This window comes from Esox lucius, chromosome 13, assembly GCF_011004845.1.
Source record: "Esox lucius isolate fEsoLuc1 chromosome 13, fEsoLuc1.pri, whole genome shotgun sequence".
NCBI classification, from domain to species: domain Eukaryota; kingdom Metazoa; phylum Chordata; class Actinopteri; order Esociformes; family Esocidae; genus Esox; species Esox lucius.
Window position 1 is genome coordinate 27,101,237 of NC_047581.1, and position 13,223 is coordinate 27,114,459.

The 13,223-nt window shown below is 45.9% G+C and overlaps 2 protein-coding genes across 8 annotated transcripts in view; one reads left to right on the forward strand and one right to left on the reverse strand.

Annotated features, from left to right (window-relative positions):
- sgsm1a (small G protein signaling modulator 1a) overlaps positions 1 to 916 on the forward strand; it is a 47,376-nt gene extending 46,460 nt beyond the window's left edge. For all 3 annotated transcript variants that reach the window (XM_010876777.5, XM_020052783.3, XM_020052782.3), the window contains one exon: positions 806 to 916. In XM_010876777.5, coding sequence (XP_010875079.3) covers positions 806 to 894 — 89 coding nt within the window. In that variant the 3' untranslated portion in view covers positions 895 to 916. The remainder of the gene's footprint in view (positions 1 to 805) is intronic.
- A 4,766-nt stretch (positions 917 to 5,682) lies between these two features.
- Positions 5,683 to 13,176, reverse strand: LOC105014513 (kinesin-like protein KIF27). Of its 5 annotated transcripts, none has more exons than XM_029124391.2 (14): positions 12,450 to 13,176; positions 12,062 to 12,205; positions 11,029 to 11,954; positions 10,783 to 10,926; positions 10,472 to 10,648; positions 10,238 to 10,395; positions 10,036 to 10,148; positions 9,839 to 9,945; positions 9,439 to 9,501; positions 8,789 to 8,962; positions 8,484 to 8,699; positions 8,098 to 8,298; positions 7,715 to 7,913; positions 5,683 to 7,570 (listed from the first exon to the last, which is right to left on the reverse strand). In XM_029124391.2, exons 1-14 carry the CDS (start codon positions 12,745 to 12,747, stop codon positions 6,732 to 6,734), a joined length of 3,759 nt encoding a protein of 1,252 aa, XP_028980224.2. In that variant the 5' UTR covers positions 12,748 to 13,176; the 3' UTR covers positions 5,683 to 6,731. The 5 variants fall into 5 exon arrangements, with proteins under 5 accessions (XP_028980224.2, XP_028980222.2, XP_012992192.3 ...); XM_029124389.2 differs by having other exon boundaries at positions 10,241 to 10,395; positions 12,062 to 12,274; XM_013136738.4 differs by having other exon boundaries at positions 9,839 to 9,942; positions 12,062 to 12,274.
- Positions 13,177 to 13,223: the final 47 nt, after the last annotated feature.

Here is a 13,223-nt window from a genome sequence, read left to right on the forward strand (position 1 = left end):
TTCAGATTCTCACAGCACCAGTAGATTCAAATTTGTTAATTATTGTCTTAATAGAGCAAATGGGTATTTTATGGCATGGCTTGTTTAAGAAGGTCAACAACCATTTGCCCCTTTTTTGTGTGTTCTCTGAACTTCTCTGAACCCCATGTTGATGATAAGGGAGTTTGGCACGTGTGTCACCTCATATTAATAATGATTAATGGAATACTTTATTTCTACAGATTCTTACATAATTTGCTACAGATTTTACTATGTTACAAGCATACATGACCAGAAGATGTCTGCCGGTTCATGTTTCAAATATATTTTTCTACAAAGGTTTTCAAGTGCCAGAGATATTTCCCATTGAAGCTTTCTCGTCAATCCATCTATCAGTTATCAAGTCATCACCTCCTATTCACCAGAGCATTATTCATCACTGTACAATACACCAGGGTCCTCAACACCACTCTACACTAGACCAGAGCAAGTCTACGTTACACCAAAGCCTTTTTCATAGTCACCACCACTGTTTATTACCTTCTCCTTCATCCTGTGTGATTAACATGGACTATCAAAGGATTGTAGAAAATATTAATAAAGAATTAGTGGTTTCTTTCAACAAGCTTACCTGAATTATAGGTTAGACTTCGCTTATATTTGGGGCATAAGATCAAGTTCATGAAAACCAACAAAAGTTCCTATTTCACCCAAGTTACCAAAGAGGCCAATAACAATGTGGGGTGTTTTGTTATTCCCGTTGTGTATTGATGCTGACTGTGGTTTGGCGGGTATGAAATCTAAATCTTTACTCATCTCATTTCAGAAATGGCTGAGCGTCATAACATCAAGCAGATTCTGACCCTGGCCCGGGATCTGGTGTGCAAAGTGCAGACTCTCATTGAGAATAAGTGATATCTAAAAGCCATCCACTTCCCTTCCTTCCTCCTTCCTGCTTTTCTGTACCATTAGTCCATCACAAGACATCCCCAAATGAACAGCTGCTACATAACAGAGAGAACAGGGTTGTGTTTGTTAGGCACAAAACAAAGTGAAACAGTGAGGGACTACTTAAACATGTCTATTAGAAACTGTAGTCGTGTTTTAAAACGTTTTTGTTGGGTGCCCTTACAAACGCGACCCAGAAGTGTTAGATTATGGACCACCTCACACACCACTCTACAATACACTACACCACACCAGAGGGCCTCAACACCAACCTAGACTGGACCAGAGCCTTCTACACCCCTCTACACTACCTAGAGCCCTCTACACTACACCAGAGCCCTCTACACCACTCTACACTACACCAGAGCCTTTTATACCACTCTTCACTACCCAGAGCCCTCTATACCCCTCTACACTACACCAGAGCCCTCTATACCCCTCTACACTACACCAGAGCCCTCTACACCACTCTACACTACACCAGAGCCCTCTACACCACTCTACACTACACCAGAGCCCTCTACACCACTCTACACTACACCAGAGCCCTCTACACCACTCTACACTACACCAGAGCCCTCTACACCACTCTACACTACACCAGAGCCCTCTACACCACTCTACACTACACCAGAGCCCTCTACACCACTCTACACTACACCAGAGCCCTCTACACCACTCTACACTACACCAGAGCCCTCTACACCACTCTACACTACACCAGAGCCCTCTACACCACTCTACACTACACCAGAGCCCTCTACACCACTCTACACTACACCAGAGCCCTCTACACCACTCTACACTACACCAGAGCCCTCTACACCACTCTACACTACACCAGAGCCCTCTACACCACTCTTCACTACCCAGAACCCTCTATACCACTCTTCACTACCCAGAACCCTCTATACCACTCTACACTACACCAGAGCCCTCTATACCACTCTACACTACACCAGAGCCCTCTACACCACTCTACACTACACCAGAGCCCTCTACACCACTCTACACTACACCAGAGCCCTCTACACCACTCTACACTACACCAGAGCCTTTATACCACTCTACACTACCCAGAGTCCTCTACACCACACTACACTACACCAGAGCCCTCTACTCTACACCAGAGCCTTTATACCACTCTACACTACCCAGAGCCCTCTACACCCCTCTACACTACACCAGATCCCTCTACACTACACCAGTGCCCTCTATATTAGACTAGAGCCCTCTACACCACTTTACACAACACCAGACACCTCTATACCACTCTAAACTACACCAGTTCTCCCCTTCACTACTCTACAACTAGATCATCTCTCCATGACACCAGATGCTTCTACACCTCTCTACACTATTTCAGAGCCTTCTGCAACAGTGTACATGACACCATAGCCCTCTACACCACTCTACACCATAGCCTTCTAAACCACTTTACACCAGAGCCTACTAAACCACTCTACACCAGAGCCTTCTTTGTAGTCACCACCACTGTTCATTACCTTCTCCTACGTTCTATATAAGACCAACCTGTTGTTATTCTGTCAGTGAAACTGTTTTCTTTTATTGAACTGAGACAAATGTTTTATCATAAGCTTTGAATGTGGTATGTCTTGTAGACAGTGATCAGTCCAGATTGAAGTGGGGTTATATAAATTGTACAGTGCATACATAGGATATACAGAGGTATACTTTAAAAAGACTATCAAAGGATTTTTCTAAATGAAGATTAATTAGATATAGATTTGTCCCAGAATATTTGAAGATGTGAAAGTTGCCAAGGCAATGTAATACAGGAGTAGGTTTAACCTAGTCCAATTAGTCCCATGTTGTAGTTTATTTATTAATAATTTTAACTCATTTTAACTGGCACAGTAGGTTACCTACATAAATTACAGTGGTTCTCAAAAGTATTCACCCCCTTGGACTTATATACATATTATTTTGTTAAATCAATCATGGATTTATTTGAGGTTATTCTACTGATCAACACAAAAAAGTCCATAATAATAAAATCAACAAATTGTTCTAAATTAATTACAGACACAAAACAGAATAAATGATTGCACACGTATTCACCCCATTTAGTCAGTATTTGGCAGAGGCATCTTTGGCAGCCATTACAGCATTGAGTCTTAAGTGTTCACCTGCATTCACATTCTTCTCTGTCAAATTGGACTGAGGTCCGGGCTTTGACTGAGCCACTCCAGGACACAAATCTTTTCATATTTAAGCCAATCGTGCCAATAGTGTGATTTTGGCTCTAATTGTGGTCATTTTCCTGCTTGAAGATCTTCTCCAGATTGCCATGTCTCTTGAATGTTTTCTTCAAGGATTTCTACAGTGGATACAAAAAGTCTACACACCCCTGTTAAAATGCCAGGTTCTTGTGATGTAAAAGAATGAGACAAAGATAAATCGTCAGAACTTTTTTCACCTTTAATGTGACGTGAACAATTCAATTGAAAAACAAACTGAAACCTTTCAGGGGAAATTTTTAAAAATAAAACACTCACAATAATCTGGTTGCATAAGTGTGCACATCCTTAAACTAATACTTTGTTGAAGCACCTTTTTATTTTATTACAGCAATATTTGCACACTCTTTGCAAAAGCGCTCCAAATCTGTCAGATTGCGAGGACATCTCCTGTGCACAGCCCTCTTCAGATCACCCCACAGATGTTCAATTGGATTCAGGTCTGGGCTCTGTCTGGGCCATTTCAAAATGTTAAATCTTCTTCTGGTGAAACCATGCTTTTGTGGATTTGGATGTGTGCTTTGGGTCATTGTCATGCTGAAATGTGAACTTCCACTTAATCTTCAGCTTTCTAACGGACGCCTTGAGGTTTTGTGCCAAAATTGTCTCATTCTAATGCTTTCATTTGTACCCTTCTCCTGACTGATATATTTAAACAATGAGATCCCTCTGATTCTTTGGAAGCTCTCTGCAGACCATGGCTTTTGCTCTGAGATCCAGCTGAACTTTATTTGTAATTAATCAGAGTCACTTTAAATGATGGCAGGTGTGTAATGACTTCTATTTAACATGAGTTTGAATGTGATTGGTTAATTCTGAACACAGCCACATCCCCAGTTATACTCATGCAACCAGGTTATTATGTTTCATTTATCCCCCTCACAGATTTCAGTTTGTTTTTCAATTGAATTGTTCACATTATAGGTCACATTAGAAGTGGAAAAAGTTCTGACATGATTTATCTTCGTCTCATTCTTTTACATCACAAAAACCTGGCATTTTAACAGGGGTGTGTATAATTTTTTTTTATATCCACTGTATTTACTTGGCTATACCCATTTTGCCTGCTATGTTTACAAGCTTTCCAGGCCCTTCTTTTTGCCACTTTCCATGAAGGCACATTTGTGAAGCATCCGGTGTCTCCCAGCTCAGCCATGGAAGATTGTAACTCCATAAGAGCAGCCATAAGGATCTTAGTGAGCTCCTTGAATAGTGCCTTTCTCAGATAGTTATGAGGATGGCCTGAAATCCTGTGAAACACATTAATTGCACACAGGGGGTCTCTATTCAACTAACTATATTCTAAAGACATTTGGTAGCACAACAATTTGGTTGGACACTGACATTATTTTGTGTTGATCATTTTTATTTAATGTTGTAGCACAAAATATGGAAAGGTACAAGGGGGTGAATAATGTTTTAGATCTACTGTATATGACAGAAAGCAGATGTGCCAAAGGACAGTGCAGGGAGAAAATTTGATCATCTTTAATGTAATTTAGTTTTGGATTTAATTAACTACCTCACTAGTAACTTTGTCCCACATTGTTACAGCATGTTGTTTAGTATAATGGCCTTACCTTACAAAACATGTTACCTTACAAAATTACATAATATAAGTTAGGTTGACAATACTGTATCCTTGTTACTTCCAACACGGGTATGAGTGAATTAAATGTGAAACAATTCATTTTAAGTGAGGAAATAAAAACACCTGTTTTACCCTTCATTCACATATTTGACTAAATCACCCGTTTCTATGTAATCTGTATCACACTGGAATATCCATCAGGTCCTGACAGACAGACCACTGGCCGGTGAAAATGAATAAGGGAATGACAAGTGGCACTGCAGGCTGGTAGGAATCATGAATCGGTTGAAGTCATGTTAGTAGTTAAGGAATGGGCAATGTTTATTTCCCATATTCTGCCTTGTTTTTGTCTTCAATATGTAGCTGTATACTGTTGTGTAAATTGTACTCTAACAAGTAAACAAAAGAGGAAAAAGTAATCCTTAAAACATATTCATCATACTGTATATAGAAAGAAACATATATGAGCATAGATGTGACAGTTGTCTGAATATAAATTAATTAAAAAAGCAACAGTTAACTATTTCACAATGCTCTTGTTTCTTTTTCTATCAGTGAGCCATCGTACTATTTAAATGGTGTTGCTTTTCTCTGCCAGTACCTTGTAAAGTCTTTTGGCATTTAATGTTCTTTTAATCAAATTATTAATGTTTTGTTTTTGGAGGAGGGGTAGGCCTGGTCACTGAAATGTCTGTATTTGCATAGAGTCAAAATAGGAATGAAGTCCAAACAGGTGAATCTGAAACAAACAGTTAGGGGTGTATTACTTTCCCTTGAAGTAGCTGAGATTTTTGTGGGGGTTTATTTGTGTGTGATTAAGGAATAATCGTAAATGAATATATCTCTTGAACCACCTGTTTACCATTGCCTGTGTAGGACACCTCTTCAGTTCTACCAGTGTTGTTTCATTAATGTGTTGACATCTATTGCATTGAGTATTGATGGTTCTCTGTGAATGCAAATTAATATATTTGACACCAGAAAAAGAAAACCAAACTATTGTATTATCTTGTAACATGTATTTATTTGTTAACATATTTATTTTCTGCTTTTGTATGTAAAGCTAATAGTTTTTTGTTCAGTAATAAACAATGCATCAAAAACAATCAAATTCTAAATATATAAATATATATTAAATGGTTTATGTATTTGTAAAAAAACAGAAATGGAATGATTCTTGATTTACTATATTATTACTATATTATTTATTATTACATTTCTAACATAGCTTTATTTCCCATTTTTGGCACCGAAGTGACAGGAAAAATATTCACCCTAGCTTGAAGTGTTTTGTGAACAACATTTTGGAGAATATGATAAGAGCCATGTATAAATGATAAATGTGTAGGACAGTTTTCAGTAATCAATGGATACTGGGCCATCAGTCATTAACATAACCATTGAACAGCAGGAAGAACAGCATATTGCACCTTTTAACCAATAGTCTGCAAGATAAAACAAGGAACAATGCAAATGAACAGGGTGGATCCAATCAATCTATTGAAAGTCTGCAACTTTAGCAACACAAAAACATCCAAACTATACCCACAAGTCCAAGGAGAATCACGGGTGCATTTTATTGCTTACAGGATTTGTGGCTTGCTTTAGTGGTTGGACCAACAAAAAAAAAATATATATAATATTTCATAAAGACATACTTGATCATACACTTGACTTTGATATCATTGTTTGGCTGTATGCTTGTCTGATATCTGGCTGATGAGTCTTTGCAGTTTGAAGAGCCATCAAGTCTACAGTTAGTGGTGTTCACTGCAATGATGAACCCATGTGTCTCAACTGGTTCACTTACTGTATTCTGTCCAAATTGATGTTACTCTTACTGCTTTGGTGACAGTAACAGTCCTATTTTACCTATATTATATACCTATTTTCACCTGACCTCTTCTAGATTGGTTTGGACGAAGGAAAGAAGTAGCCGTAAGTGCTTGAAGCTAGTCAGTGTTTCTGGGCATTTCGATCGAGTCCTGCTGGAAGGAACCTCTGCTAGCCTTCAATGCAGAGCGCCCCCTAGTGTTATGAAGTTCAGAGGGTGAGATCTGCCTCAGTTCCTTACGGGACAGACGTGTCAGCTCCCCTCTGGGAGCCCGCAGGCCGGGGGCCTCCCCTGCTCTGTCAGGGGCCTTGTTGTCCCGGGTCTCTAGGCTGGGGGCCTCCCCTGCTCTGTCGGGGGCCTGCCCTGCTCTGTCAGGGGCCTTGTTGTCCCGGGTCTCTAGGCCGGGGGCCTCCCCTGCTCTGTCAGGGGCCTTGTGGTCCCGGGTCTCCATGCCGGGGGCCTCCTCTGCTCTGTCAGGGGCCTTGTTGTCCCGGGTCTCCAGGCCGGGGGCCTGCCCTGCTCTGTCAGGGGCCTTGTTGCCCCGGGTCTCTAGGCCGGGGGCCTGCCCTGCTCTGTCAGGGGCCTTGTTGCCCCGGGTCTCTAGGCCGGGGGCCTGCCCTGCTCTGTCAGGGGCCTTGTTGCCCCGGGTCTCTAGGCCGGGGGCCTGCCCTGCTCTGTCAGGGGCCTTGTTGCCCCGGGTCTCTAGGCCGGGGGCCTGCCCTGCTCTGTCAGGGGCCTTGTTGCCCCGGGTCTCCAGGCCGGGGGCCTGCCCTGCTCTGTCAGGGGCCTTGTTGCCCCGGGTCTCCAGGCCAGGACCCTGGGTGGGAAGGGATTCTGTGATCAGCTGTCGGAGCTTCCTCTTAAGTTCACGACTGGAGCTTTTATAGAAGAACAGGTCTCTCTCCAGCTGTTGTAGCCTAGCCTGGACTACCTGATCACTGTCCCCCGAATTACCTTCTACACACGCACGCACACGCACACGAACGAACACAAACACACACACAAAATGAGATGCGAGAAAGAGAAACAAGAATAGAGTAAAACACATGAAAGGAGCAGGAATACAAAACACTGAGAAATGTGCCACATCAACCTCCAGACCTGGGAGCTGCTGCAGTAGTAGCTGTATGCGGTGTTGGTGCTCACGACGCTGCTCAGTCAGCTGCCGCTCTGTGTCCGCGGTGAGGCACTGAATAGCTGCCTCCAGCTCCCCGATCATGGCCTCCTGCTCCCCACTCTGCAGCTGGAGCTCCTCACAGCGTAGCCGCAGCCGGTGCTCTGCCTCCCGGAGGCACACCACCTGGATGGGCCAAGGGGAACGCTTTGAACTCCTGACAGATTATAAGGAGGCTAATGCTAAGCTATGCTAGCCAGACCATCCATCGTCCGATTAGTCACAGCCACTGAAGATGATTGGCATGAACTTGGCACAACTCTGGTAAACCGGTCAACCACTCGGTCCCTATGTGTGTCGGCACGCTGACCTTGTTGAAGTACTTGATCAACAGCGCTGAGGCCTCGGGAAAGGACAGCTCCGTCAGCGCTCTGGTGACGTCATGGCCGTCGTCAGGGTTGGACGTGTCCAAGAGGTCCCTCTGTCTCTCCTGGATGGAGCGGTTCTTAAACTCTACTGCAGCGTCCAGTGCTTCCAGGGCCTCCTCCAAATGCAGCAGAGCATGCTCCTCCTACACACACACACACACACACACACACACACACACACACACACACACACACACACACACACACACACACACACACACACACACACACACACACACACACACACACACACACACACGTCAGCCCCCCCCCCTGCAGTCAGAGTGACATCCGGCTGAAGGGAGGTGGGGAATGAGGAGGGCCTGACCTCTGGCCTGAGCAGCCTGCCGTCCCTCAACTGCTTGTCCAGTGTGTCCCTCCGATGACAAAGGCTTTCCCTCTCCTTCAGCAGCTCCTCCACAGACACCTCACACTGCCTCACTGCCGAGGAGCACGGTGCCCCATCTATGGCTTTCCTTTCCTCCAGCTCCTGATCCAACGCTCCCAGGCGAGAAGACACTTGCACCAGGTCCTGACTGAGAGCCTGAGGAGCACACACACGTCAGACTGCAGGACGTGCTGGTTTTCCCAGTTTCCGAAATGCTTTAGATTTCCAGGCACGGCTGTTTTCACCTGGCTGGAGCGAAGCCTCTTGATCTGCAGCTGGTTTCTCTCCTGGAAACAGGCCTCTCGATGCTGCAGCACCTCCTCCCTGTGCCTCAGCTCCTCCTCCAGCTCCTGCAGGCAACTCCTCCTCTGCAGAGCACGCTCCTCCTCTTGCTCCAGCCACACACGTCTCTCAGATAGCTAGGCACCATACACTAGTTAACACTTACAAATGCATTTATGGCTTAAATCCACTAAATGAGTTTTGCCATGTCCATAGGCTTTATCCATCAAATAACCTCTCACATCTAATCATTGAATTAAACCCATTCATATTGATCTAGTAATATGTATTTTATGTACACCTGGTGGTACTGATCATGCCAGAATCGGGCCAGATTTGCTCATGTGTAGTGTGGAAGTAATCAAGGCAAACTATGCATTGTTCCCTGAATGTGAATTACAATAACCAGGATGTATTGCAGCTGTTGTGCAGCTTGTGGCAGGCTACTGACCCCACTCACATCCCAGAATGCTGATTGTTTAATAACGTTTATATTTATGTTGTAGAATCGTTGCGCAAACATGCCCCAGCAACAGAGGTTCCAGAACATTTTGGAGGCGGCCAACAGGGCCATTTATTTTTGATGAAAATACAGAATCTAAACATATTTCACCTTTTCTTCTGAGTCTTTACAGGCTCCGTTATGAAAGACCGTCACTTTGTCAGTTCTAGGTTCCTGCAACACAATCATTAGAACCTTAAGCATGCTGTTTATAGGATTAGTGTTCTTTAAATAAAAGCACATGCCATAGTAAAAAGAAAATGTCAGGCCCACTATTTGGTTTGCTGAAAAGCTACCAGAGGCATCGTGTATGTAGCGATGGCCAATTTAGCAGAATGTAAAGATCACAGTGATGAGCACTGACACACCATTGAATGCTATGAGTGCTGCCGAAATGAATGAATGCCGTATATTGCTGCGATATAAATTCTCGATGAATACTCAATGAGTGCTTCAAATATGCTTTATGAATGCTCAAATGCTCTTGGAGTGTCGCATTGTTAGCAATGACCTGGGTCCCATGCGTCTGCAGGCTGGTCCTGCACGGTGCCTCCACCTGCCTTTGGCACTGCAGATTCCCCATCGGAGTCTGCCCCTCTCGGTGCTCCATGCGCCCTGCTGGAGGCACAGGCCAGTTTTGGCAATGGAACCGGCATGACGTGTAATACTGCTGGCTGAGACTGCCGTCTCTTACTACACTGGATTTACCTGTAGGGAAATCTGACGGTTGAGGGAACTGATCCAAACTTGTGTTTTGTCCCCAGTTCTGGCCCAAACCAGCTGGCTCCTGTCTGCTTGTCCATGTGCGGTTCATTGGGTGCCTGCAAAATATCCATCTGATTAAAGAATGCGCCCGGAAGTCAAAAACATGTCAACTGTTCATCAACTAGAGTATTATATCGGCCTTTACCACCTGGATCCCCTTTGCTCTCCGTTCTCTTCTTCCTGTGCTCGTTGGGGACAGATGACCTCATCTCTCTCCTCTATCTGAGCCAACAGCAACTGGTTGCGGGTCTTAAAAGCAGCCATCACCCTTTCCAGTGAGCAGGCTGGAGGACTGGTGTGGATCTGCATTGCAAGACACAAATCTCAACCTCGGTCACACAGACAAACGAACGCACTCCCAACACACATGCACACGTACCTTCCTCGTACTACCATGGTCTTGCCCCTGGCTGATCAGGGGAACGCTGTGAGGTCTCCTCGCCGACTTCCCAGAAACCCTGGTTTCCAGCAAGGGTCCTGAGGGTCCCAACCTGAAGGTCAGGAGGTCACCGCGGAGACGATCGATTAACAGCTGCTGTTCCACCAGATGCTCGTTCTGCACAGCGAAGCGAAAACGTCAGTCATCAACCAATGTGGAGACGCGCCATTCCATCCACCCCCCCCCCCCATTTCTGAATGTCTGGTTATCCTCTGGCGCGGCCCGGCCTCACGGTCACTCTCTGCAAATACCTGTATGCGCCTGTGCTCCCTCTCATCCTCTAAGGACTGAAGGAGTGTCTGTCTCTCCTGTAGCATTGCCTGTGCCTGCTTCTGCAAGTGCTGCAGCCCAGCTTCCATCCGGTCAATCTCCTGCTTGTCTACAGCCAGGGCATCCTGTTAGAGGGAGGTAGAGGTGAAAAGACAGTGTGTAGAACACGGTTTTCCAACAGATGACACAGAGCAAACTAAGCCGAGAAACGGCACACTCCACACTACCTGGCACTTCTTGAGCTCTCGTCGGAGCTGGAGGATGGTGATGTGGTGAGGCCTGTCGCTAGCATCCTCCACAGGTCGCTGACGGTGAGTGTGGCTGGAGCGGCTGAGCTGCTCATGTCTCTCCAGCCAGTCCTGTAAGCGCCGCTGCAGAGCAGCATTCAGGCTGGAACTCTGGAGCTCCTCCAATAGTAAGGCAGCTTCCTGCGCAAGGCGGCGATACTGGAGTTCCTCCACAGAGTCTAACTCCCTGTTGTCACACACTTTCCGAGTGACCTGTTTGGAGCAGTCCGTCACAGCGACCCTTTCCACTGTCTTTCCTCTCTCTCGAAGAGCCTCCCTCAGAGTCTGGACCTCCTGCTCCAGCTCCCCAAGGCGAGCGTCTCCAGGGTCCCAGCCCTGACACACCCTGGCAGGACACAACCCAGGCCTGTTCTTCACATGGCGCGCCCGAGAGGCAAACTGAAGCACGCTTAGCGTCTCTGTGACACTGTTGTGGGAAGGGCTGACACAGGCCAGCATCAGAGTGTGGGCGGAGCCACCCAGCGAGTCCCGGAGGAGGCGCGTGATCTTAGCGTCGCGATACGGGACGTGGTTGCGGCGACTGGGGTCGGAGAGTGCCCGGATAACGTTGCCAAGGGCCAGCAGGCCGGTGTTGATGTGGACGGAGTCCTTGAGGCGCATGCCCGTGTTTCCGGTGCGTGCGGCCCGCTCTGACCCAGCCAGGTCCACCACGTGGAGTTTAGAGCAGCGCAGGGAGCCGTTGTCGGGGTGATGCTGCGTCAGCTGCAATGTGACGATAGCGTGAGAGCGGCTGGAGCGCTCGTTCATCTGTGTGGGGCCAGTGTGCCGCAGGGCGTTGCCAGCCTGCAGGACGCTCAGCAACTCCTCAGCTGAGGTTGTCACAGCTTCTTTGGCTCCCACTACCACTGAAACACACACACACACGTCAGACCCCATCAGGACATCTATCCACATTGCAACCCTGTCACCCCAAAACACACCCGCACACAATCTAGCAGTGACAGAGCATTACCAGTGTTGCCTCTGTCATCCTCTCTGATATGCAGCTCCTTGTGTGCAGTGTGGAGTTCCAGCAGGTCCCTAAGTTCCTCCCGGTAGAGCTCCAAATAGGACACCCTCACCTCAGTTACAGCCCTGATGTTCTCAGCACTTCTCTCTCCCAGAAGAACAAACAGATCTGTTGCAACCTGACCAATAATCCCACTCTTCTCCTCTGGCAAAGACACTAACAAGGATAAGAGAGCAACTTCTTAAGTGAAAACACAGTTTTGTTTTTTGTTTTGCATTTGCCGCAAATCTTTCCTGCTCAATATTATTGTAATATTCGTATCAGAAAGCCTCTCAATGCTCTTGTTATCCTCCGGTCAATTAGTAAAGTTAAGCGCATTTATTTAACTTACCGATATGTCCCCCACCGAGAGTGTACGTCTTCCCAGACCCAGTTTGTCCGTATGCGAAAACCGTAGCATTGTAGCCGTCAACGAGTGATGCAACCAGGGGTTTGACACAGGACTCGTAAACCTGAGCCTGCGATGCGGTCGGTCCAAATGCGTGATCAAAACAAAAGGTTCGATCGCTACCCAGAATCACCTGTGCGCCATCATTCACCACGCGCACACACACCTGATGGTTGTGGAGCACTTCTTTAGGAAGCAGCGGTCTAACCCGAACGGCAACACGAACACACACCTCTCCCATAACCGAACGCCGGTGACGCCGATACTGGATAAAACAAGTGTCTAGTGTGTCTAGCTAGATTTAATATAAAATTTCACTCAAAAACGATCTTTACCTTATGAAGGCATGTTTGGAAACAGTCTGCTTGAGTTGACCACTTCGCCAAACACGGTTCTTTCATTTCGGACGAATCTAAGTTTAAGTGCATTGTTTATTTAAAAAAGAAAAGTTAACCACTTCTTAAGCAACTGTTTTTCCAGATCGACTTCTAACCGTTTAGTTGTCTCTCGAGAGTTGCTATGGATACCAGCGATAAGTCAAAGAAAGCACGCGCTTTCTGTCGATGAAAACACACCATGGTAAAAGGCCCAGTCCACTGCAACAGCACCACGCGATGGCGTGGCCGAGCTGCTGCAGATTAATTCAATGCTTCCAAATATATTTTTTCCCTATTAATCTGTGCACATAAATATGTGGAATTAATTAAAGTAATCTAG

Coding starts and splice junctions, on each gene's coding strand:
- LOC105014513 (XM_029124388.2), bottom strand. CDS start 12,747: ATGGGAGAGGTGTGTGTTCGTGTTGCCGTTCGGGTTAGACCGCTGCTT. Junction 9,946..10,035: donor ACCGTCAGATTTCCCTACAG/GTAAATCCAGTG, acceptor CTGTGCCTCCAG/CAGGGCGCATGGAGCACCGA. Junction 7,914..8,097: donor TGATCAAGTACTTCAACAAG/GTCAGCGTGCCG, acceptor TGGCCCATCCAG/GTGGTGTGCCTCCGGGAGGC.